Source organism: Sinohyriopsis cumingii, chromosome 10 (genome assembly GCF_028554795.1).
Source record: "Sinohyriopsis cumingii isolate HCF-2022 chromosome 10, ASM2855479v2, whole genome shotgun sequence".
Taxonomy (NCBI): Eukaryota; Metazoa; Mollusca; class Bivalvia; order Unionida; family Unionidae; genus Sinohyriopsis; species Sinohyriopsis cumingii.
In genome coordinates this window covers 59,064,356-59,088,389 of record NC_142970.1, presented here as the reverse complement: position 1 = coordinate 59,088,389, position 24,034 = coordinate 59,064,356, and the positions used below count along the sequence as shown (strand labels likewise).

The window sequence follows — 24,034 nt, the reverse complement described above, 5'->3', positions numbered from 1 at the left end:
TAAAACATCAAAGATGACTGTACAAAATGTATGTAGACAATACACAATGCAGCACCAAAGACGACTGTGCAAACAGTATTTGGACCATATATAACACAACACAATGTTTAATGCAAAATGTATGTAGGCAATAAATAGTACAACATAAAAGATGGCTACAAAATGCATGTAGTGAAGGACACAATAAAACCTCAAAGTTCACTTTACAAAATATATGTAGGCAATACAATATACATCAAAGATGACTACAAAATATATGTAGTCAATACATACTACATCAAAGATGACTACAAAATATATGTAGTCAATACATACTACATCAAAGAGGACTACAAAATGTATGTAAGCAATACACGATACAAAATAAAAAAATGACTGTTACATCATCACAGATGACTGTACTTGAAAGATGACTGATAGAACATCAAAGATAACTGTTACAACATCAAAGATGATTGAGGGTCCAGAGTGGTTGAGTGGTCTAAAGCGCTCACCGTTATTGATCACTGTCATCTCACCTCTGTCGGTGTGGGTTCGAACCTCAGGCTGGGCCAGTGTGGGTACTTGAGAAAGCTTTCCAGTAGCTTCCCGCGGGTTGGTGGTTATTTCCAGGGTTATACCTGGTTCTTCGTCCGCCATTTATACTGGGCATTATGTTTACCCTATCTTGTGCTGAAAATGGTGTTAAACCCTATAACAACAACAAAGATGATTGTACAACATCAAATATAACTGTTACAACATCAAAGATGACTGTTACAACATCAAATATAACTTTTCTGACCAAGATTTTACTTAATCAGAGATGGTCGTATTTATTTGTGAAAATGGTACAAACTATTCTTAATGTCTACCTCATCTCCATCATTTTGTACATACTATGATTAAATTTGCAGCCACCTGCATTTGCGAAATTACTGTTGTTTAACCTTAGGTAACATCGGATTACAATTAGGTTGCAAAATGAGATGACATTAGCGGTAAGCCTGGTTATGTCAGGAGAATCCCCAACGTGTTTGATCTGAAGTTAAGATAATTCAGGGTGAAAGAAACGTTATTAAAATTTTGCCATTTAAAACAGGACATGTTCAATTTTGGAAACAGTCAAGGATTTTGGTCAGGTATCAAATCTGGCTAAAAGATTAAACAGATCTTTATCATGACCAATAGCATGTATATGGTGATGCTGGAATGTGTCCATTGTCATGGAGCAGTAACCTTTAATAATAATTGAGACCAACTTTGTTCCTCATCGAAGAGCCAGTTGAGGGATTGAGCACTAAGAAGGATCGTGATATGGCATGGCATCCCTTATAAGTCTTCAAAATGGAGCTTATTCCTGGTCTTGAGATTCTCTCCATACTCGAACGTTTATATTATTATATTGTTTGGCTCACTCAACTGTCCCGACAAGAGCCAAGTGTGAAGAAGAGGGTCTGGCATGGAATGGATCTCCCATGGCTCGTGTTTCCTTATGAAGATTGGGATATCGCCAGAATCTTCTGGGCAGATCTAGCAATAGATCGAGTACATTGGTAACCCATCTGACAGGGAGAATCAGAATCATCTTGCATTTCTGGTCCCATAATTTCTGGATCATTTTTAGTATCACGACCTGCGCGGTGGGGGGAAAATGCCCCAAATCCCTCCCAACTGATTGACACTGAGTATCCATGGCCCAAGCTGCTAGGTCTGTGAATAGACTGGAGAGTCAAAGGTAGGTAGCTTGTTATTCCACCTTATCACAAAATGATTGATAATCAGATACCCCCAAACTGTGCAGAGCAAACAAGAACCGATTGAAGGAGAGACCATTCCATGTGAAAGACTTGACCTTTCCTGGATAGAGTGTCAGTCAAGATATTTAGTCTGCCAGGAATGAGCCTGATTTGTATGTTGATAAGGAGATTGTTGCAGGTTTTGAGGTATGACTCCACCATAGAGTTGTCAGACATGAGGACCATTTTATCTGAGAGTCCATCTTACTAGAAGTGAAATGCATTGATGACAGTCTTCTTTTCTAAAAGGTTGATGTCTAGAGGCAGCTCCCTTGCCCCCCCCCCAACATGTTTTTGCTGCTAGTGACGTCTTGCAAGGTGACCACACCCAAACCACAATTACAGGCATTGGTGCATACTGTTAGTTCTCCTTTGGCTTCTCCAACCTGATCCCCATGATCAGCCAGTGTGAGTTATACCAATGATGCAGGAATGAACATGATATTTTGATCGAGGGGACTTGAAATGGGATGATGTTTTGCAAGCAATATACTTTGTCAGGGGCGCATAAAAAGGCAACCAAGTGGGATCAAAGCCACTGCCGCAATGAAAAATCAAAGGAGTTGCAAGAACTCGCTTGCTAAAATCCAATTCCTGTTAGAAACGGACTCAATGAATCTGATGATCCTGATGATGCAAACATGAGGAAACCATACTATATTCAGGTTGGTCATAAACTCCATAACCAGCTAGACAAATATTTGGGATGAAGGTCATACTTTTCCCAGTTTACCAGAAAGCCAAGATGATATAAACATGAGAAAATACCGTTTCTGTCTTGGAGTGAAATAGAACTTACCATATGTTTCTGGAGTATGTCGTTATGTTAATCTGCCCTTGCTGTAGATGAAGTCAATTAGAATAAGGTGCAGATGCAATCCATAGCCTAGGTTAAAAACCCGATGGCTGATGTTGAGGACAAGGGGTACTGATAGACCACTTTGCAGTAAGTAATACGGAGATATTTCCATGATGCTGGGTGGATAGGGACGTGAAAACATGCATTGGTCAGATCAATACTGGTGGCATAATTTTTCCATTGGATGAAGAGATGGATTGACCTCACTGCCTCTATCAAGCATTTCGGTGGTGAAATGAATTAGTTGAGACGACTCAGTTTTGGTGATTAGCCTCGACTTGATGTTCACATTCTGAAGAAAAAAACAACCTTGAATACAATCCTGGTGATTGTGGTCTTTACGCAGTCTCTGTTTTGATGCGTAACCACATCTCCTGTTGTATAAAGGCATACTTCTCCCAATCTGATGGTAGGTACGTGAAGAAGAGAGAGGAGGAAAGAAAAGGGGTTGGATAAATGAAATCTGAAGCCACTCCAAAATTACATGGATCACCCAATCACTCCGAGGGAATTGGTAGATCAGTCAGCCACTCACCCGTCGACTGTAGGCAGGTCAATAGTTATGGTCTGAAAGCGTAGTAACTTGGTTTTCTACCACCTTAGAATGGCAGCCTCTCAGTTTTGCTAGACTGTGGTCCCCTTGTATTTGAATGGAATTGATAGTTTCCCATCTGACTAAAAGGATCCCTTGTCATAAGTATGCTCAATGTCCCTCCATACTGGTGGGGCCTGATTGTTTCAAAAATCCTGTGTGGGTTGATGCGTGAGTGCCAGGGGCAGTTCTTGAGGTGCCTACCTGCAAACATCTTCATTTTTGCCTCCAAAAAGCAATGGTGACCCTAAGGGGGTTGTCTGTAAAGCAAGAGTTCACTAAGACTTGAGCAATGTGGACCACATATAACTGTCTTGTAATATCAGCTATAGGTTGGCCAAAGTAGTCAAAACATTTGCCATGGCATGGTTAGCTACCCAGCTAATGACTGTCATCTCCCAGGCATGGTTATTGCCGGATTTCTTCAAGTGTCACAAAATTGCCAATGAGGCCAAATCTAATGTTGAAAATCTAGCAACCATTGCGGACTAGCTTTAATGTGGCATGGAAAACAATGTTACCCACAAGCCGATCAAGGATTCCCTTAAATTTAGCTGACTGGGAAAGGAACCAAATGGATGGTGTCTCTTCGTCCTCATCAAATTCTACTCAGATGCTTAAACTTTATAGTCTTGAGTAGTGTTACGGGATGGGCGCTCAAAAGCCCTGACTCGATGGACAGATTTCTCACTGAAATCTCCACCATAGTAAGGTTATGTTGCAAATAGTACAGCTAAATCGATGGATCTGATAATAAAATCCATATAAATCCTAGTAGGTCAGCCAATTTCATCAAAAAAGTCCCCATGCAGGAATGGCTGGACTGACGTTTATGGCTGGATAGCCCCTTACATCCGGACTTACGGACTTGAAGGCCAACCTTGGATATGTAGGAGGACTTATGCCCACTGGTGAGCCTAAAACATGGGACACACCACCCCCAATGAGCAGAAAAAATGTGCAGATTAAGCAAGCATGGGAAACTAAATATCTGGCCTGATGTCAAAGACTGCATGGTGGTGGTGACCTTGGTATCTTCTTGGGAAAGACGCTTAGCTGATATTTCCAAACAAATAAAATAAGACAAAAACACATGTGAATAGGCTTGTATAGTATGAGTTGGCTACTTTGTGTCACATCAATGCATATATGACAATAAATGGAAATTACATCTAAAGCATAATAAGCCAAACTAGACCTTTCCCCATGATACCCACACTAGACCATGATTCTTCGGTAAGACCCTAGAGTGAGACCCAGGGGTTGAAGTCCACACCATAGGTAAAAACCCAAACTGTGACCAGGGGTTGAAGTCCACATCATGATCCTTAGATCTTAGGTAAGAGCCTGGACTGTGACCGATGGGTTGAAGTCCAAACAATGACCACGGGGTAGGAACCTGGAATCTTTGCATTTCATATACATCAACATACTCAAACATTATACATAAAACTATACTAAAAATATTTGATAAAGTAAAAATCAGTGACATTATTTTAAATTGTTCCTTATAACCCCTTTCAAGAAAAGCATGGTTAAAAGCCAAAAATGATACCCCCTCATTTGGTTAAAATGTAGACCATATAAACAACCAAAATATCCATCCAATGATTGGACTGATATGGGCATATGCAGACAGATGGCTATCTGAGCATCCCAGCTCTGATGCGCAGTAATCAGTATCACCTTAAACATGTCAGTACTGTATGGTCTATTTGGTATGAGGATCATTATCACATTAAATATGTCAGTACTACATGGTATATTATAGGTAAGGATCATTTACACCTTAAATCTGTCAGTACTACATAGTATAGTATAAAGGAGGATCAATATCACCGTAAATATGTCAGTACAATATGGTCTATTCTATACAAGGATATTATCACATTAATTCTGTCAATAATGCATGGTATAGCATAGAGGATGATTATGATCACATTAAATATGTCAGTAAAATATGGTTTATCCTATACATGGATATTATCACGTTAAATATGTCAATAATACATGGTATATTATAGATGATGATCATTATCACATTTAATCTGTCAGTACAACATGGTTTAGAATAGATGAGGATCATTATCCCATTAATTATGTCAGTACAACATGGTCTGTGATAGATGAGGATCATTATCACATTAAATCTGTCAGTAATACATGGTATGCTATAGAAGATGATCATTATCTCATTAAATCTGTCAGTAATACATGGTCTATAATAGATGAGGATCATTATAACATAAAATCTGTCAGAACAACATGGTCTATTATAGATGAGGATCATTATCAGATTAAATCTGTCAGTACCACATGGTCTATTATATATGAGGATCATTATCACATTAAATAGGTCAGTACTACATGGTCTATAATAGTTGAGGAACATTATCACATTAAATATGTCAGTACAACATAATATATTAAGGATGATGATCATTGTGACATAAAATATATCAGTGCAACATGGTCTAATCTAAAGAAGGATCATTATCACAATAAATCTGTCAATACACCATCATCTATTATAGATCAGAATCATTATCACATTCAATCTGTCAGTACATGTTATATTATAGATGAGGATCGCTATTACATTAAATCTCTATGTAGAACGTGGTCTATTATAGATTGAAATTCTTATCACATTAAATCCGTCAATACTATGTGGTCTATTCTAGAATGCACAATTATCCGATTAGCACAAATTTCCACAAAAATGCATAATAATAAATGCTTAATGAATCCAAGCAAATGTGCAAATATTATCGATGATATTTCCTAGCAAATCCATTACTTTTTCATGAGATCCCACTCCTATTACAAAAGATTTTCAATTTCAGTTTTCTCAAATGTTTATGTCTTTGTGTGCATGTGTGTGTCTGTGTGTGCATGCATGTCATTGTATCTGTGTGCATGAATGTGTGTGTGTGTGTGTGTGTGTGTTTGTGTGTGTGCATGCATTTATGTCTGTGTACATGCATGTGTGTGTCTGTGTATGCATGCATGTATTTGTGTGTGTCTGTTTATGCATACATGCTTGTGTGTTTATGTGTGTGCATGAATGTGTATGTTAGTGTGCATGCACATGTGTGTTTTTCAATTTCTTCTAAATAATCAGTTCCAGGATAGACCCTATTAATGGTTGTTCGTGGGAATACAATAATACAGTGATAACATGTAGAGTGTAATTAAACAGCATTGTATCTAGTTTGGACCCCGTACAATATTTACCTGGCATAACGTTTTTGCAACAAATTGTTGATTTAATATTTTAGTGTCAGATAAATAAACATAACATGGTTTTCAAACATGATGGTAAAGTTTAGTTATCAGAGAAAACTGTTCACCAAGCATAATTAGGTATAAAGTATAGTTATCAGAAAAGAATATGTTCACCAAGCATAATTAGGTATAAAGTATAGTTATCAGAAAACGAATATGTTCACCAAGCATAATTAGGTCTAAAGTTTAGTTATTAGAAAAGAATGTGTTCACCAAGCATAATTAGGTATAAAGTATAGTTATCAGAAAACGAATATGTTCACCAAGCATAATTAGGTCTAAAGTTTAGTTATTAGAAAAGAATGTGTTCACCAAGCATAATTAGATATAAAGTATAGTTATCAAAAAAGAATGTGTTCACCAAGCATAATTTGGTATAAATTTCAGTTATCAGAAAACGAATTTATACACCAAGCATAATTAGGTCTAAAGTTTAGTCCAAGAAATCCCATTAGCCAGATTAAAAATTGCTTTAAAGTCTCTAGAGCGTCATAAAGAAGTTGACATACAGTAAGTTAGATTATCATATAATATGACACCTTTACAACTGTTACCTTTCACAAACGTATCTAAATCATTCAAGAAAATTGAAAACAGCAATGGCAGTCAATTTTCGCCATGCTAAACACCTGTATCACATGAGAAAAATTCTGAATAGTTACCAATGTCATTAAAACACAATTTAATATAAAGACTATTATTAAATTTAAAACATTTCTCTATGACTCCACTGGTCAACAATATGAATCATAGGCCAACTCTTTCAACATTATCAAAGGCTTTAATACATTCTATACCAGTTCCTTTACATCTAACACAGTGGTACACAACTTGTTTGGTGAAGGGCCGGATTACATTCTCTAAGACCACTCAAGGGCTTCAAACACTAACTTCTTTAATATAATTACTATTCACGGGCCAGATTTATGTGTTGTTTTAATTTTCCTCATGGCCGAATAGAACATGTTCACGGGCTGGGGGTTGTGCACTCCTGATCTAACATCATAACAATGAGCAGCATAGACTACCAACCATGAAAACCAATACATACCATTAAAAGCACTACTCACTCTTAAAACCAGTATACACTGTGAAAACCACCACCCATCATGAAAACTACTGCCCACCGTGAAAACTTGTACACACTGTGTTAACCACAACCAACTGTGACAACCAGTACCACAGTCAAAACCAGTATACAGAGTAAAAACCAGTAACCATAGTAAAAACCGATACTCACCATAAAAACCAGTACCCACACTGAAAATCACTATGCACTGTTAAAACCAGTACCACTGTGAAACCTTTAAAACCAGTACACACTGTGACAACCATCACCCATCATGAAAACAACTACACACCGTGAAAACTTGTATACACTGTGAAAACCACTACCTACTGTTAAAACCAATGCCCACTTTGAAAATCAAAATCCATTGTGAAAATCATCACCACTCTGTAAACAAGCTTATCCTTCTGATAATAAATTATTTTCTTTAAAAAAACATATATTATCTTAATAAAGCAACAAGCTTAATACTATATCAGGTTGGTGGTTACAATGGGATTCAATTTACAACCATTAATTTTATATGAAGGTTAAAGCATTCCTTATGACCAGTCATAATGAACTAATCCTGAATAAATTATTATTATGAAAGGTTTCACATAACTTTGTAGCATAACTAAACGGCCTTAATATAATCATCGACAACACCATTATGCCCTGAAACTTTAAATAATTATAATGATTCTAATATATGTTTTATCTCGACTTTGGTAACCTTCTCATTTATTGATGCTTTCTCAACTGGCCAAAAAGAAAAATCAGAGTAAGTTTAAGAATCATCAGCTTTGTTCATGTTTTTTTTTAAAATGATTATAAACTGTATTGAAAGGTATTGGAATTTCTTTATTTTTGAGACCATTTTCATGTACAAGTCTCCAAAATATTTTATCCTTTATTTGCACCTTCATCACCTTTTCAAATACCTTTACATTAGTTCTGAGCAATGTGTTGTCGTGTAATTGATTTTTTAAGCCTGGTTGCTCGATGCATATTTTTCTACTAGGTGCATTTCTTGTTAAGGAGATTACCTTTCTAGCTATGTGTAATTTTATCCTCGCAGTTCAACGTTCTTTACCAACCCACAGTAGGTCTGTTGAAGTTTTGTTGCATACATGTACTTACAATGTCACTTATACATGTATATAAAATTAATTTCACACATGTATGGTAGTGTGAATAATCCCAACTTAACATACGTATACAATATTGACACTCTCAAATTTACATATGTATTATAGGATTAACAATCCCAACTGAACATATGTATACAATATTAAGAATCCCATCTTTACACATGGATACAAAATATTAACACTACAAACTTTACACATGTATACAATATTACCACTCCCAACTTTACACATGTATACAATATTAACACTCATAACTTTACAAACATATAATATTAACAATCCCAACCTTATGTACAGTATACCACATTAACGATCCCAATTGTACTCATGTATACAGCATCAACAATCCACACTTTACACATGTATACATCAGCAATGACCCATCTGTACACACTTTACAATGTTAACAACCCAAACTGTACACATGTATAAAGCATTAACAACCACAACTGTACATATGTATACAGCATCAACAATCCAAACTTTACACATGTATAAAGCATTAATGACCCCAACTGTACACACTTATACAATATTAGCAACCCAAACTGTACACATGTATAAAGCATCAACAACCACAGCTGTACAGATGTATACAGCATCAACAATCCAAACTTTACACATGCATACAGCATAAAAACAAAACTTTACACAGGTATACAATATTAACAATCCCAAATTTACACAGGTATACAGTATTAATAATCCCAAATTTACACAGGTATACAGTATTAACAATTCCAACTTTACACAATTATACAATGTTAACAATCCAAACTGTACACATGTATAAAGCATCAACAACTACAACTTTACATATGTATTCAGCATCAACAATCCAAACTTTAGACACGTATACAGTATTAACAAGCCCAAACTTTACACAATTATACATTATTGACAATGTGCTGAAACATGGCATTAAACCCTACAATTAAAACAACAACAGCTATCTGTAGTTTTAGTGTTATTTGCTGTTATGATTTTGTTAAATGACTTGGAAGATCTGAATTATGTATGACATCCCAACACAGAATCCTGCAATAGCTCAATGCTTCGTTGGATGTGCTCATCATCGGCAATCAGACTGGTTGATTGGTGTGATATGTGTTCACTCATGGTAGCTGATTTTGGCATTGTACTGCTCATATTCTATCGCTTTCACATCATATATAATTGTAGTATATGTGCTGGGATAATCTAGTCAGGCTCTCACAGAAATAAGGGTATAAAATGTCCTTTTTGAATATGCATGTTTTGTTTCATCCAATGAAATCTGTCTGAGATAGATTCATCTGTCCACAATCAAAGAAGCATCATTATATAATAGAGTACTTACATGGGCATCATGATATAATGAAGTACTTTCGTAGGCATCACGATATAATGGAGTATTTTCATGGGCATCATTATATAATGGAGTACTGTCATGGGCGTCATTATATAATGGAGTACTGTCATGGGCATCACGAAATAATGGAGTATTTTCATGCGCATCACGATATAATGGAGTATTTGCATGGGCATCATTATGTAATGGAGTACTTACATGGGCATCATGATATAATGGAGTACTTTCATGGGCATCATTATATAATGGAGTACTTACATGCGCATCATAATATACTGGAGTATTTTCATGGGAATATTTATATAATGGAGTACTTTCATGAGATTCATGATATAATGGAGTCCTTTTATGGGAATCATGATATATTGGAGTACATTCATGAGTATCAGAATATAATGGAGTACTTTTTCTTTATCAGTAACTACTGTAAAGTATAGTTCAATCACGCTAAGTAGTTTTAGTTATTACAATAAAATGAGCTTAGACACACTGATATATCACTTAATTAGGTTCTCATTGGAAGCTCCCTTAGGTAATGTCATGTCAACCAATTGACTTTTTCATATATGTATGGGTAACGGCAATTCATCTATTATGATGAGTGCATCGAAACCCATTTAATTTCATACAGTGTTGCCGCCATTTGGAAATTATCATTGTTTGTCTAGACTTATGTTTTGTTGTACAATATTTTGGTAAAGAAACATTAACATGTGTTTATATGAAATTATCATTTATCGTTTACCAATTACAATCTTGATTTTTAATATCAAGCTAATAATAACTACTTTTTTATTTTCCAACAGAAAATAAACAGGATCAACATCTGCGTCCATGTTACAAGTGGATTCACAAGTTATCCAATTGTGTTAAAACATGGGAGCTGAGAACATTGTAATTTTACTATAATCTGAAATGTTTGTGATGATAAATACTTTACTAAACCTGCAATTGTCGGCTTGTTTTTAGCGGTAAACATCGCAGTGCAAGGCAAGTTTTTCCTACGGAGGAATCACCAATCATTGTCAGTTTGATCTTGTGTTCTTCATCAACATGAATGCTGTTTCCAAAAGCACTGTAACTCGTCTTGTCCAACCTAGGCAGTGCCCCATATGACTAGAAATAAAACAAAAATATATATTAAAAATCTAATTAATTCCAGGTTTGCTAAAGCACTGTTTAAAATGTCAATTAATGATGATAGCTGGATGAGATTAAATAAGTCAATAATCAAATATTTAACTAGATCACAGATCTAGAGTAGGGCTCCTAACTTAAGTTAGATAATTCAAGGTGTATGCCAACGTGGTCATGTAGGTGCATTGTAAAATATAATACTAAATACTTTAACCATTATGCTGAATGCCCTGTACCCTAACTGTCAATCATCCAAAATATTCTAGACAAATATTATTTATCACAGTGGACTTTAACAATGGTGGCCAGGTAATAAACTGGGTCAAGAAAAGATGATGTCATAACAAATAACAGGGTAATATAAAGTTTCCCCAAATTATACAATGTTCACTGTGGCATCACAGTGTGTGACATTCAATCCACTTTTCACTCAATCATATATTTAGGATGACTTAGTCGAAAAAAGTCCAGATAATTTAATGCTGCCATATGTATTTCGCAGGGCTTGTACATACTGAACTTGCATAGGAATATGGAATATCATGATTTAAATAATAAATAATCACCGGATAAAGCTATGTGTAACCAAATTCTAAAATAAATTACACCAGTTACTGAAATAGTTGGTACTATAAGCCCACATAATCCCTATGAGTTCGAGTCCAAGGCTCGGTTAGCGTAGATTTGGTGGGAAACCTGCCAGTAGCTTCTCGTGGGTCGGTGGTTCTTCCCTGGATTTTCCTGGGTTTTTCCTCTACCGGTTATACTGGCCGCTATGTATGGCCTATCTTGTGCTGAAAAATGGTGCTAAACCCTAGAACAACAAAACAACCCATATGATATGTACTATAGAACCTGGCTAACATTGTAAAGTCCAGAGTAATCAACCTGGCCAACACTGTAAAGCCCAGTGTGATCAGTAACTTTGTCATAATATTTTTTGATGACATTTAAGGTATTGATGAGGCTTTGCTTAAACTATATCAGTATTACATTTTACAACAACTAATATGTAATTTAACCAACGTTAATGTGCCTTAGTGACCATGATAACGTAAAGTTTTACTATTTTATGTATACAGGATTTTGTTGAAAATATAAATTATAATCATTTACATTATTGTTTGTTTGTAGCCCATAGTGATTTTAAAAATGAAAAGCATCAAGGATATAAGAAATATACAAAACGTGGTCATTTAATTTGCAACATTATAATTTCTAACAGGATTATTGCTAAGTGGCACTAACAATGTCATCTTGTTCATGTTTTAATCCAAAAGGAAGCTATAAATAACCAGACACACTGCTCACTGTATTAATCTAATGGGTTTCTTTGCAATATCTTTTTTTAATACAAACTAATTTAAACAAAATGAAAAGGTGCAGTTTTCAAATGGTTGTTACTCCGAAAGTTATGCAAATTTAGGCATTTCATAGCGAAGACGACAAACTAAATTTGTATGAAATAAATTTGTCTCACAAACGCAAATATGACAGTGTTTAATCAAGAAATTCCCGTTTTATTTGAAACACACTGAATATGACAGTGTTAAAGACCACCAGATGACGATCAGGTTAGAAACCGTAAATTGATGAATGTGATGAACATTTTGTTTGCAGTTATTAATATCCTTAATACTTTTCGCAGTTTTGTTTACAATCGGAAAATAAGTACTAGTCCTACAATGTAATACGTCTGGTCTGATATGTATGGTGTCTGAATCAACCCAAACAACATAATATCAGAGCGGACGTCTTACACTGAATGTGTTGTGAGGTACAAATATTAAACAAGTCTAAAGTAGAGTACTAATGCCAGCAGTTGGTGTGCTTGATAATTAGACCAGAACATATTTTAGCTTAACCATTTCAGTATAAACGATACCTAATCAACGTGTTCAACGCCATCATTGTTCATATTTGCATTTTATTCTGTTCTTTTCACTTTGTTTACTTGCTAAACAAATATGGACTTCCCCTGTCGTGCGGTTTACTTCGGTACTTTTCAAAGAGTGCAGGACTTCATTGATGTTCCGAACTATCGCTGTTTGTTGGTAAACAGGTACTAGCCACAAGGGTTTGTTACAGAGAAAATTAGTAGTATCCGTCCATGAATCAAGGGATGGGGGTTCTAACCTGTAACAATACAGGTTAAAATCCCTATACATTGATTCATGGACAGATACACATCATTGTCTTTGTAACGAACCCCTATTTAATAGCTGCCAAAGACGATATGATTTATTTTATGTTTTTTATATACCTGAGATATAAATTGAAGGTGATAATGTGTGAAATATAAACTTGTTAATTTCTATATAGAATCTCTGCGGAAATTTACTAAGCTTACTGTAGCCATAGTAGCTCGTGTTTGCCGGAAGATTCTAACACTTTTTTAGGTCTTGTCTTGCCGGAACACAGGCCTTTGAAATGCTATCACTATAGAAAGAAATTTCAAAATATTGGAGAAAAAAATAGTGGGAGAACAGTTTTATCCAGATATAGCATTTGTATTTGGACAGGATTTTATTTCTCAGTTTTTCTCCAATTTTCTGAAATTTCTTATTACGGTGACAGAATTTCAAAGGTATGTGGTAGGAATTCGGTATGTAAGTTGTTCCGCGCTGCTAGTGGGGAGTCGGATCAGGAACTTTCAAATAGTCACATCACTATCAGATTGTGCGTAGGCTTTTATTTTTAAATGTGTTACTTACTTTTTTAGTATCTTTTTTCTGTATGAAGTTTTTGTATTTTGGGCAACATTTGAGACAGTATTATTTTGTTTAAATTGTTTTAAAGCACAAAGTAATATTTTTTTCAGGGAGCTTTTGTCTCTTCAGTAATGACATTAATTATAAGTTACTTGCAAGCGATAGATTAATATATTTAAGAATATCTGTCATTAATTATTATATGAAGTTCCATTGATCTTCATGATGTTATTTTGTGCTTAATAAAACCTATTTATGTTCGAATTCCATATATAGGAATATTTAGATCTGTTTTATGAATTGGATCTATTTAAGCTTGAATTCCATATCAGATAATTTTCGTTATGCTGCAAATGGGCCTTAATTTTCTTAAATTATAGATTTTAATGACTCGCGTTGTAAATTTTACTTAAGTTTAATACAGTCCATCACATAAATAATTTCAACCATTTTCACAAGAAATAGAAAGTCTAGTCATAGTGATCGTTATTCTCACCAACCTTCCATTCTAACTTTACTTCAAAATGTTTTTGATAAGCACCCTATGAAAATCATTCCAGAATTTTCATGAAACCTAAAATGTTATTGTTAATAAGATATTGGAAGTGACCATGGTTTATTAATGACAACGTTTCGCCTCACCTGAAAATAATCAAAAATGCTAACCAACCAAGAATCGGATTTGACCTTGAAAAATTTAAAGATCCCAAGTCGCAGAAGCCTTCCAAGCAATGATAGGTGGTACATTTGCACCTTTGATAACCCTGGACAGGCGAAACGCTGACATTGAGCCCTTAACAACCACATTCAACTCAGCCGTGACTACCACAGACAGCGAGATCTTTGGCAAATATCACCGAACAAAGAAACATTGGGTCACATCTGATGTCCTTGAACTATGCGACAAAAGAACATAACTGAAAAAGGTAAAGAGACATCATGAAGGAGCTAGAAAATTTAGAGAGATAAACAACATGATTAGGAAAAACATGAAACAGGCAAAGAAATCCTAGATAGAAAGACAATGCTGCAAAATCGAAGGCAGACTGAGGAGAAATGATAGCAAAATGGCATATCAATTGGTGAAAGATCTCACAACCCATAAACAGGGGAAAAGTGTGACCACCATCCAAGATAAATCAGGAAAATGCCTTACAGAATATCAAGAGATCCTCAAGCGATGGACATAATACTGCTCAGAATTGCACAATCATAAGACCTAAGGAGATCCAGCAGTACTAAATTGCCATCAGGCAGAAGAAAGTGATGAAAAACCAATTCTTCGTGCAAAAGTAGCAATTGCAGTTAGGTAACTAAAGAAAGGAAAACCAGCTGGCGTTGACAACATACCAGCATAGCTCATTCAAGCAGGAGAAAAAGAGATAGTCACAGTCCTGACAACAATCTGCAAGAAGATATGACAGAAAAATGGCCCACCACATGGACTAAATCCTTTGTCATCGTACTTCCCCAAGAAAGAAAACCAATAGCTATGCCAAACCTACAGGACCATCAGTCTGATCAGTCACCGAAACAAAGTCACACTGAAGATAATTGACAACAGAATATAGCTTTAAGCAGAGACATATATTGCTGAAGAGCAGGCAGACTTCGAAACAGGAAGGAGCAATACAAAACAAATCTTCAATCTTAGATTCCTTTGCGACAAATACTTTCAGCGTCATCAGAATCTATACCACGACTTTATAGATGTCAAAATGGCCTTTGATACGATATGGCATGCGAACCGATGGGCAACTATGAGGAAGTGCAACATGAACTCAAGCCTGGTGCAGGTTGTTGAGCAACTTTATGACAAAGCCACCAGTGCTGTCCTCATCAATGACAGCAGAGGAGATTGGCTTGAACAACAGTTGGAGTCAAACAGGGATGAATACTGTCACCTACTCTCTTCAACATTTTCCTGGAAAAGGTCATAGAGGGTGCCTTGCATGACCACAAGGGCACTATCAGCATCGGTGGAAGAACAATCAGCAACCATCGCGTCGCAGATAATATTGATGGTTTATCAGGAGAGGAAAGAGAACTTGGTTGAGCGCATTGACACAACCTCCACAGCATATGGTATGGACATTAGCACCAAAAAAACGACACCAACGGCATTCGTGCAGAAATAAAGGTCACTGGACAGAAGCTGGAAAGAGTAACAAGCTTCAAGTACTTGGGATCAGTTATCACAGATGAGGGCTACAAACCAGACAAAAGCAGCAATATCAAGGTTGAGACCAATATGGAAAGATAACAACATTGATTTTGGTTCCAAAATCAGGCTGACGTGCTCGATTGTCATATTCGTCTGTCTGTATGCTTGTGAAACATGGGCTCTCACATCAGATCTACAAAGGATGATTCAAACCTTCGAAATGAGATGCTACCGCAAGGACTTAAGCATCTCATACATTGACCATGTAACCAAATAAGAAATCCACAATAGGATCCAACGAGCCATCGTATCCTATAAGGAACTCCTGATCACTGTAAAGAAAACTTAAACTGAAGTGTAAGGTCATGTCTCAAGATCATATTGACTGGCAAAATAACAGTCTTGCAAGGCAGATCGTGAGGGTGAAGAAGAGGCAGACAGAATAAGAGGTGGGGAGAGAACATTAAGGAGTGGACAGGCGTGGGATATGGATATTCCCAAAGAGCAATAGAGAACAGGGAAAGATGGAGAGAATTGGTTGTAAAGTCAACCATGGTGCCCGAACGACCTCTTGGGTTAAGGGTATGATGAAGACGATGAGAATGTCAAAGTCTTCAGGGAGGGATCGTGGGAGAGTGGCACGGGAGGTCAGAGGTTTCTGGAAACTAAAATGAAAACCTACACACAAATGTACAGTCACTTGTCACTTAAACTTTGACAATCGTTTTGATTTGCGCACATTTTTGGGGTTTTGTGCACACTTGTAGTAAATATACATTGACATTTGCTTTGTTGCCGTTCCGAGGAAAGACATGGCACTTTTGAAAGTTTTAAAGAAAACAAAAACCCAAAACTTGATCTGATCCGGCCCTGGTGGTCGTGAACGTAATCCTCGCTGACTTTGCATCCTCAGTGCTTTAATTATTTAATAGTTATCAAAGTCATTATATTATCGAGACTTAATTTAATGACACTTTATACCAATTCAATTTCAACAAGTCTATGTCATGAATTATTTGTAAAGTCAAGCAAGCATTCTCCTTGCAGACTTTACATTTAATTGTTTATTGTTTTATTTCCGGTGTAAACTTTATTACAATTCAACCCAAACGCAGTAAAACCTATACACTTTTCATTCTTCAACACTGGTATTGTTATAATGGATGCACATATTGGTGCTAACAATTCTTAATAAATGATCAATTGTTCGTTAAGGTTAAAAAATCAAGAGTTTGAAGTTTCTGCAATTTGTTTCATTAAGTAGAAAAAAGCACGTTTGCCATTGGTATCGTACTTCGACGTGGCTGTACTAGATACAGAGAAATACGTATCGGGCGGTCTTAATTTCACATACGCTTACTTTATTACTGACATTACAAAACATCCCTTTTAACTCACATTTCATAATTCGACATGAGCGCCACAACATACTTTGACGTCCGGTTCGGTAGTGGAAAACATGTGATTTACTTGGGTTGTATCTCTTATCTTGCCTTACAAGTGTCTAATTTCGTCATCGTAGATATTTTTCAAAATGAATCTTGGAAAATCTCGGGAATGCACATCAGCTTGTTATTGGTTATTCAAGTTTAGTTTTAAAACAAAAATAGCATGGTAGAAGGATTTCCTTTGCTACCAAAGAAAAAGGTCTAAAACGATAATAACTGAGTCGATCACCTAAACGAATGAGTCAGATAGCGGTGTTTGATTAGTTGAATGCAAGGGATGATGTCATGTTGAAATTATCAATTACGTAATACACTTTCTCTATAAATACTGCAAGTATAAAATTCTTTCTACTCTGCATGTTGTCAGTTCCAGTTTGCAATACAAATTCATGTGGTATTGAATTTATTTAGTTGAACGACATCTATTACGGACGAAGGTGAAGAATGATAATAGAAATATACACTGGTATAAGCATGTAGCAGCTAGTTAAGGCGCATCAACATAACAGTGGTAATATGGTGTCAACCAAGGGTAAAGTATATATATATATATATATATATATATATATATATATATATATATATATATATATATATATATATATATATATATATATATATATATATATATATTTATATAAATATACATACAAACTACAACCTACATTTTCCATTTAAACAGTAATCCCTTTTTAAAAAAATCCAAGAGTATATCTGAACAAAAATACTTTCTACATCATCATCAGCAGCAGCAGCATCAGCAGTGGTAACATCTTCTCCGAGAGATGACACCAGCGATAATAACATTAAATAACACAGCGATTGTGCGCTGCTTTTTTTCTTCTTAAGACTGTTATGCATCAGACATTAGGACTGCCATATTAAAGCGATATACTCGTTTTCTTCGAATAATTGTTTAACAGTTAAATTCCTTTTTTGGAGTAGGATGGTTACAAAGAAATTGCTTGCTGTAATACATATCTAACAACAATAAATAATACGTTGTACAAGTTGATTATACTGTAACAATTTCCACTACTGAAAGACATGTTCCGAATTCAATGAGGTCAGGGGAAACCCCACTGTGTGATGTTATATATATATATATATATATATATATATATATATATATATATATATATATATATATATATATATATATATATATATATATATATATATAATGGGACTATTGTACAGGACATGCACCTAGATAAACTCGACAGCTTTGTGCGTGTGTAGTGTAGTGTGTGTTGTGTGGTATATATAACAACCCTGTCACACAGAAACTACTCCGGACAGACTGGAGTCAAATGTGCCATTTATGAGAGTACAGTTGTGTTAATGTTATTAAACCACACAAAGGCAGCGTGTACACGTGTACCAATCTAACTACGAAAACAGCATATAGTTTGTATCTATGTATACACACAAGCAATTAGGAAGGATATGTCCCTGCTGTAATATTCGTAATACAATACAAACATCCATACCCTCTCTTGTACGTTTTTCTTTACCTGTGTAAAGGTATACTTATAGTGGTTCAAAAATCCAAGAATTCTTATTCTGGAAGGCGTATTGGTGTACTAGTTCTTGTTTCCATTCGTATAGGAAAACTAACCTTCACTTTTGTGATAACCTGTAACGCCTAGTTGACTTTGATGGCATGTCAGGTAACATTTCCGGGTCACTTTACGTAAATGTTTAGGTCACTACACAGGTCAATCTCCGATTTCAACTTTCACACTTCCAGATCGCTATGGACAGATGAATGAATGAACAACAAATAAATGAATATTTGTGATAAACGAACATATATTGGAAAAGAAAGAATGAAATATATAGGTATGGATACGTGATTAAATATATTCATTGATAACGTCATAATTAAAAGGAGATGTGATATTTAGCAGCAAAACTACTATTCCATATAACCCTCATCGATACGTATACAACGAAGAACGGCAAGGAAGCTGGACCTGATGGCATCCCAGCAGAAGCCCTCAGAGCAGACTTAGATGCTTTAGTGGAAATGCTATACCACCTCATTGGTAGAATCTGGGAGGAAGAAGAAATACCGACTGACTGGAAGATCCCAAAAGAAAGGCGACCTCAGCAACTGCTCCAACTACAGAAGAATAACACTCTTGTCAGTACCAAGGGAAGTCTTCAACCAGGTCCTCTTGGAGAGGATGAAGGAGGCCGTTGACTACGAGATGAGCAAGTGGGCTTCCGGCAGAACAGATCGTGTACGGACCAAATAGATACTCTTCGTATCATAGTCGAGCAATCGTTGGAGTGGAATTCTTCACTCTACTTCAACTTTGTCGATTATGAGAAGGCATACGACAGCTTGAACCGAGATACACTCTGGAAACTTCATCGCCACTATGGCATCCCAACCAAGCTGGTGAACATGATCAAGAACACTTCCAACGGAATGTCCTGCAGTCATTCATGCAGGACAGCACACAGACAGCTTCCTAGTGCAGACTGGCGTGAGGCAAGGCTGCTTAGTGTCGCCGTTTCTCTTCCTTCTCGCCACCGACTGGATTATGAAGACGTCCACCAATGGGCGGAGAAATGGGATCCAGTGGACATTGTGGAGTCAACTTGAGGACCTGGATTTTACCGATGACCTAGCACTATTGTCCCATAGTCAGCAGCAAATGCAGGACATAACAGACATACTGGCAGTCACATCAGCACAGTTTGGCCTCAACATCCACAAAGACATGACCATTATTCTCAAGATCAATTATGCCAGTAACAGCCCAGTCACACTGCAGGTAAGTCCCCTGGAAGAGGTGGAGTACTTCACGTACCTGGGCAGCATTATCAACCAGCAGGATGGCGCAGATGCAGATGTCAAGGCAAGGATCGGAAAGGCGAAAGCAGCTTTCATACAGCTCAAGAACATCTGGAGCTCCAATGAAACTTCCTTAACTACCAAGATCAGACTGTTCAACTCCAATATAAAGTCAGTCCTACTGTATGGAGCAGAGACCTGGAGAACCACCAAGTCGACCGCAAAGAGAGTTCAAACCTTCATCAACTGCTGCCTAAGAAGAATTCTTCAGATCTGCTGGCCAGACACCATCAGCAACACCAACCTGTAGCAGAGAACCTCTCATCTTCCAATAGAGGGCGAGATCAAGAAGAGAAGGTGGGGTTGGATAGGACACACGTACGTAAGCCGCCAACCAACATTACCAGACATGCATTGAAATGGAACCCTCAAGGCAAGCGTAGAAGGCGACGACCAAGAAACACCTGGCGACGCGACCTCGAGGTGGACATCACTAAGAGGGGTCACACCTGGAGTCAGCTTGAAGGGATGGCACAGGACAGAATCCTCTGGCGATGTTTTGTGGGCGGCCTATACCCCGGTATGGGTGACGGGCAAAACTATAGAGGATGATATTATTAAGTCAGACCAATGTATATACAGTAAAATTAGAATTCACGTTTAAATATAATCAGTGGTGGGCCACAAAGTAAGGACTTGAATTTACATTAAGAAGCAGAACGTCTAATGTCGATAGGGATAGTATTCCATAATAGTATTAGTATTATTATATTTGTATTATAACTGTTGTTGTTGTTAGGGTTTGACACCATTTTTCAGCACATGATAGTATAGTTATGGCGGCCAACATATGTAGTGGATTAACTCACAAACCCCTGGCGCCACGTTTTCGTGGCAGGAGGTAGTAGCCTACTCCCGAGCTATGTAGTGTCAAGGTCATGTAATATACACTAACGTGGATGGTATTATATAATGATAGACAGATGTAACTAGAAGAAAAGGATTTCATTGTCCCATAATGATTAGGGTCAAAAGATTCCATTGTCCCATGACGATTAGGGTCAAAGGATTTGATTGTCCCATGCTGATTAGGGTCAAAAGATTCAAAGGATCACATTGTCCAAAGATTAAAAGGATCACCGTGTCCCACGATGATTAAGGTCAAAGTATTGTAACACCCCGTGTGTTAAATATGGAAAAGACCAGAGTTCGGGATTAAACAATGATTTTTATAAATAACAAAATTAGATAGAACGTGCTTTTCGATCTCGAATTGTGACTTTACATAAACACAGTGTCTGTCACAACACTAAACTTCTGATATTATAGAGCAGACTTGTTTGTCTAAATGCCAGAAGACAATGTTATAATACACCATATTATGGTGAAATTAATTATGTTATTAAATCCATGCGTGTATTAATATATAAAGTTATTGGATTGACTATAACACATTCTGATATAGTAGCGTGATCTTAATGAAAATAATGTTAGCAATAGTGTACTTGTGTAGTGTGTTGAGAGATAGCAGCGGTTTTATTAAGAATTATATAATACTTAAAAAACATTTAAATTCAATCGCAATCATGTAATACATCTATTAAAATTTCTCATAACAATTTGATTCAGTTTTAGGATTTTAAAGTGCAAAAGTTAGTATTGGTTATGTAAAAATATATGTGATTGGTTTAAAATACATGGCCGAAATTCTTTTCCACTTAAATGTGCATATCTGCCAATTATACTTTTAATTTTATTTATTTATTCATACCTATGATTAAATAGGACCGAACAAAACGGATAAGTGAATTTCGCTGCGAATCGAGCGAGGGTACAACGTAATGGTGATGCAATGAGTCGTAATACGGTTAGAATTAGTCCCTATCAAATGCATAATATTTTGCACTTTAATATAAACTAACAAGTTCTACAAAACCAAGAACTAACAATAATGAATAATAACGTTAGTTCTAACCTATTGTTCAACAAAGAGAAATGCGATTCTGTGGCTGGGCACAGTGATTCCATCACTATCCTGCATCAACGCTGTGTTAGTAGCAAAACTCCACCGGATGGTTGAAGTCACTAGTTTATAGACTAACATCATATTTCTCGCTTTGATATTCCAAAATCTTGGAAGGTAAGATTATTCATTTCCTAAACTATTCATGTGAAATTCCAGCACGACACATGTATGGTCCAACATGAAAATGTATATGACACAATGGTCAAAGTATTTCATTGTCCCATGATGATAAGGGTCAAAGGATTCCATTGTCCCGTGATGATTAGGGTCAAAGGATTAAATTGTCCTAGAACGATTAAGGGCAAAGGATTCACAGGATAACATTGTCCAAGGATTCAAAAGATTTCCTTGTCCCACGATGATTATGGTCAAAGTAATAAATTGTCACATAATGGTTAGGGTCAAAATATTCATTGTCCCATGATGGCTAGGGTCGAATTATTACATTGTTCAATGATGATTAAGATCAAAGTATTCCAATGTCCCATGATGATTAATCTCAAAGGATTCCATTGTACCAAGGCAATTAGTGTCAAGGATTATATTGTCTGATGATGGTTAGGGTCAAACGATGTCATTGTCTGATGATGATTAGGGTCAAATGATTCATTTCTCCCAGCATGCTTAGGGTCAAATGATTAAAATGACTCCATTGTCCCATGATGGTTAGGGTCAAAGGATTTCATTGTCTGATGAGGGTTAGAGGCAAAGGATTAAATCGTCCCATGATGATTAGGGTCCAATGATTCCATTGTTCAATAATGATTAGTGACAGAGGATTCCGTTGTCCAATAATCATTCGTATCAAAGGATTACATTGTCCAATAGTGTTTAATGTCAAAGGATTCCATTGTCCAATAATGGTTTGTTTCAAAGGATTACATGATGATTGAGGTCAAAGGAGTCCACTGTCACATGATTATGGTCAAAAAATTCAATTGTACTTGATGATTAGGGTCGAAGGATTTAATTTTCACATGATGGATGTCACAAGGTAGCCAGGTGGAATTTCGGATTTACAACAGAACACTTCTGGTGGTGATACAAATACAATGTTTAATGACTAGTGACTTGAATGCGAAAAGAATTATGATTAACACGTGCGTATAATATCAAAATATTGGATCAATTAACATAATCTGCACAAACTAAATAATGCAGAATACAAATAAATGACCCTACATAGAACAAAAACAATGGATGAATGATTCACAGTGACTTCACAACAAAAGAATGATGTGTTTTACTCAAATAGCAAAACTTGTATTTTACTCATATGGCAAATATACATTCACTCAAATATTGAAAATGTTGAAAACAAATGAACAGATGTACAAAATATCACCAGAGTCCCCAAAACACACTGGGTATTACAAATCCCTAAGATGAGTCCACAACTAAATGATTACATGTATGGAGTTACACACTCCGTCACTACCACACTTGCTACTCAACCAGCAACACTGTTTACTCACCTCTGCGGCTTAAATGGTTCAGCTATGGTCAAGGTCTATGGTTAGCTCTTCAGCTGGTAGTGCCACGTCAAATCCGATCACTCTGGTCATCCCGACACTCCGATCGCTTTGGTCAGCTGAAAATACATATAATGCCGTTTACTATGCATGACACTGGCATATACAATGAAACGTAATGAAGTTATAAGCTACAT

General features: G+C 36.3%; 1 protein-coding gene across 1 annotated transcript in view; it reads left to right on the top strand.

Annotated features, from left to right (window-relative positions):
- LOC149790208 (uncharacterized) overlaps nucleotides 1–11,021 on the top strand; it is a 196,597-nt gene extending 185,576 nt beyond the window's left edge. The window contains exon 56 of the mRNA XM_089972214.1: nucleotides 10,877–11,021. Within this exon, the coding sequence (XP_089828340.1) occupies nucleotides 10,877–10,883 (7 nt within the window). The 3' untranslated portion in view covers nucleotides 10,884–11,021. The remainder of the gene's footprint in view (nucleotides 1–10,876) is intronic.
- The last annotated feature ends 13,013 nt before the right edge of the window (nucleotides 11,022–24,034 follow it).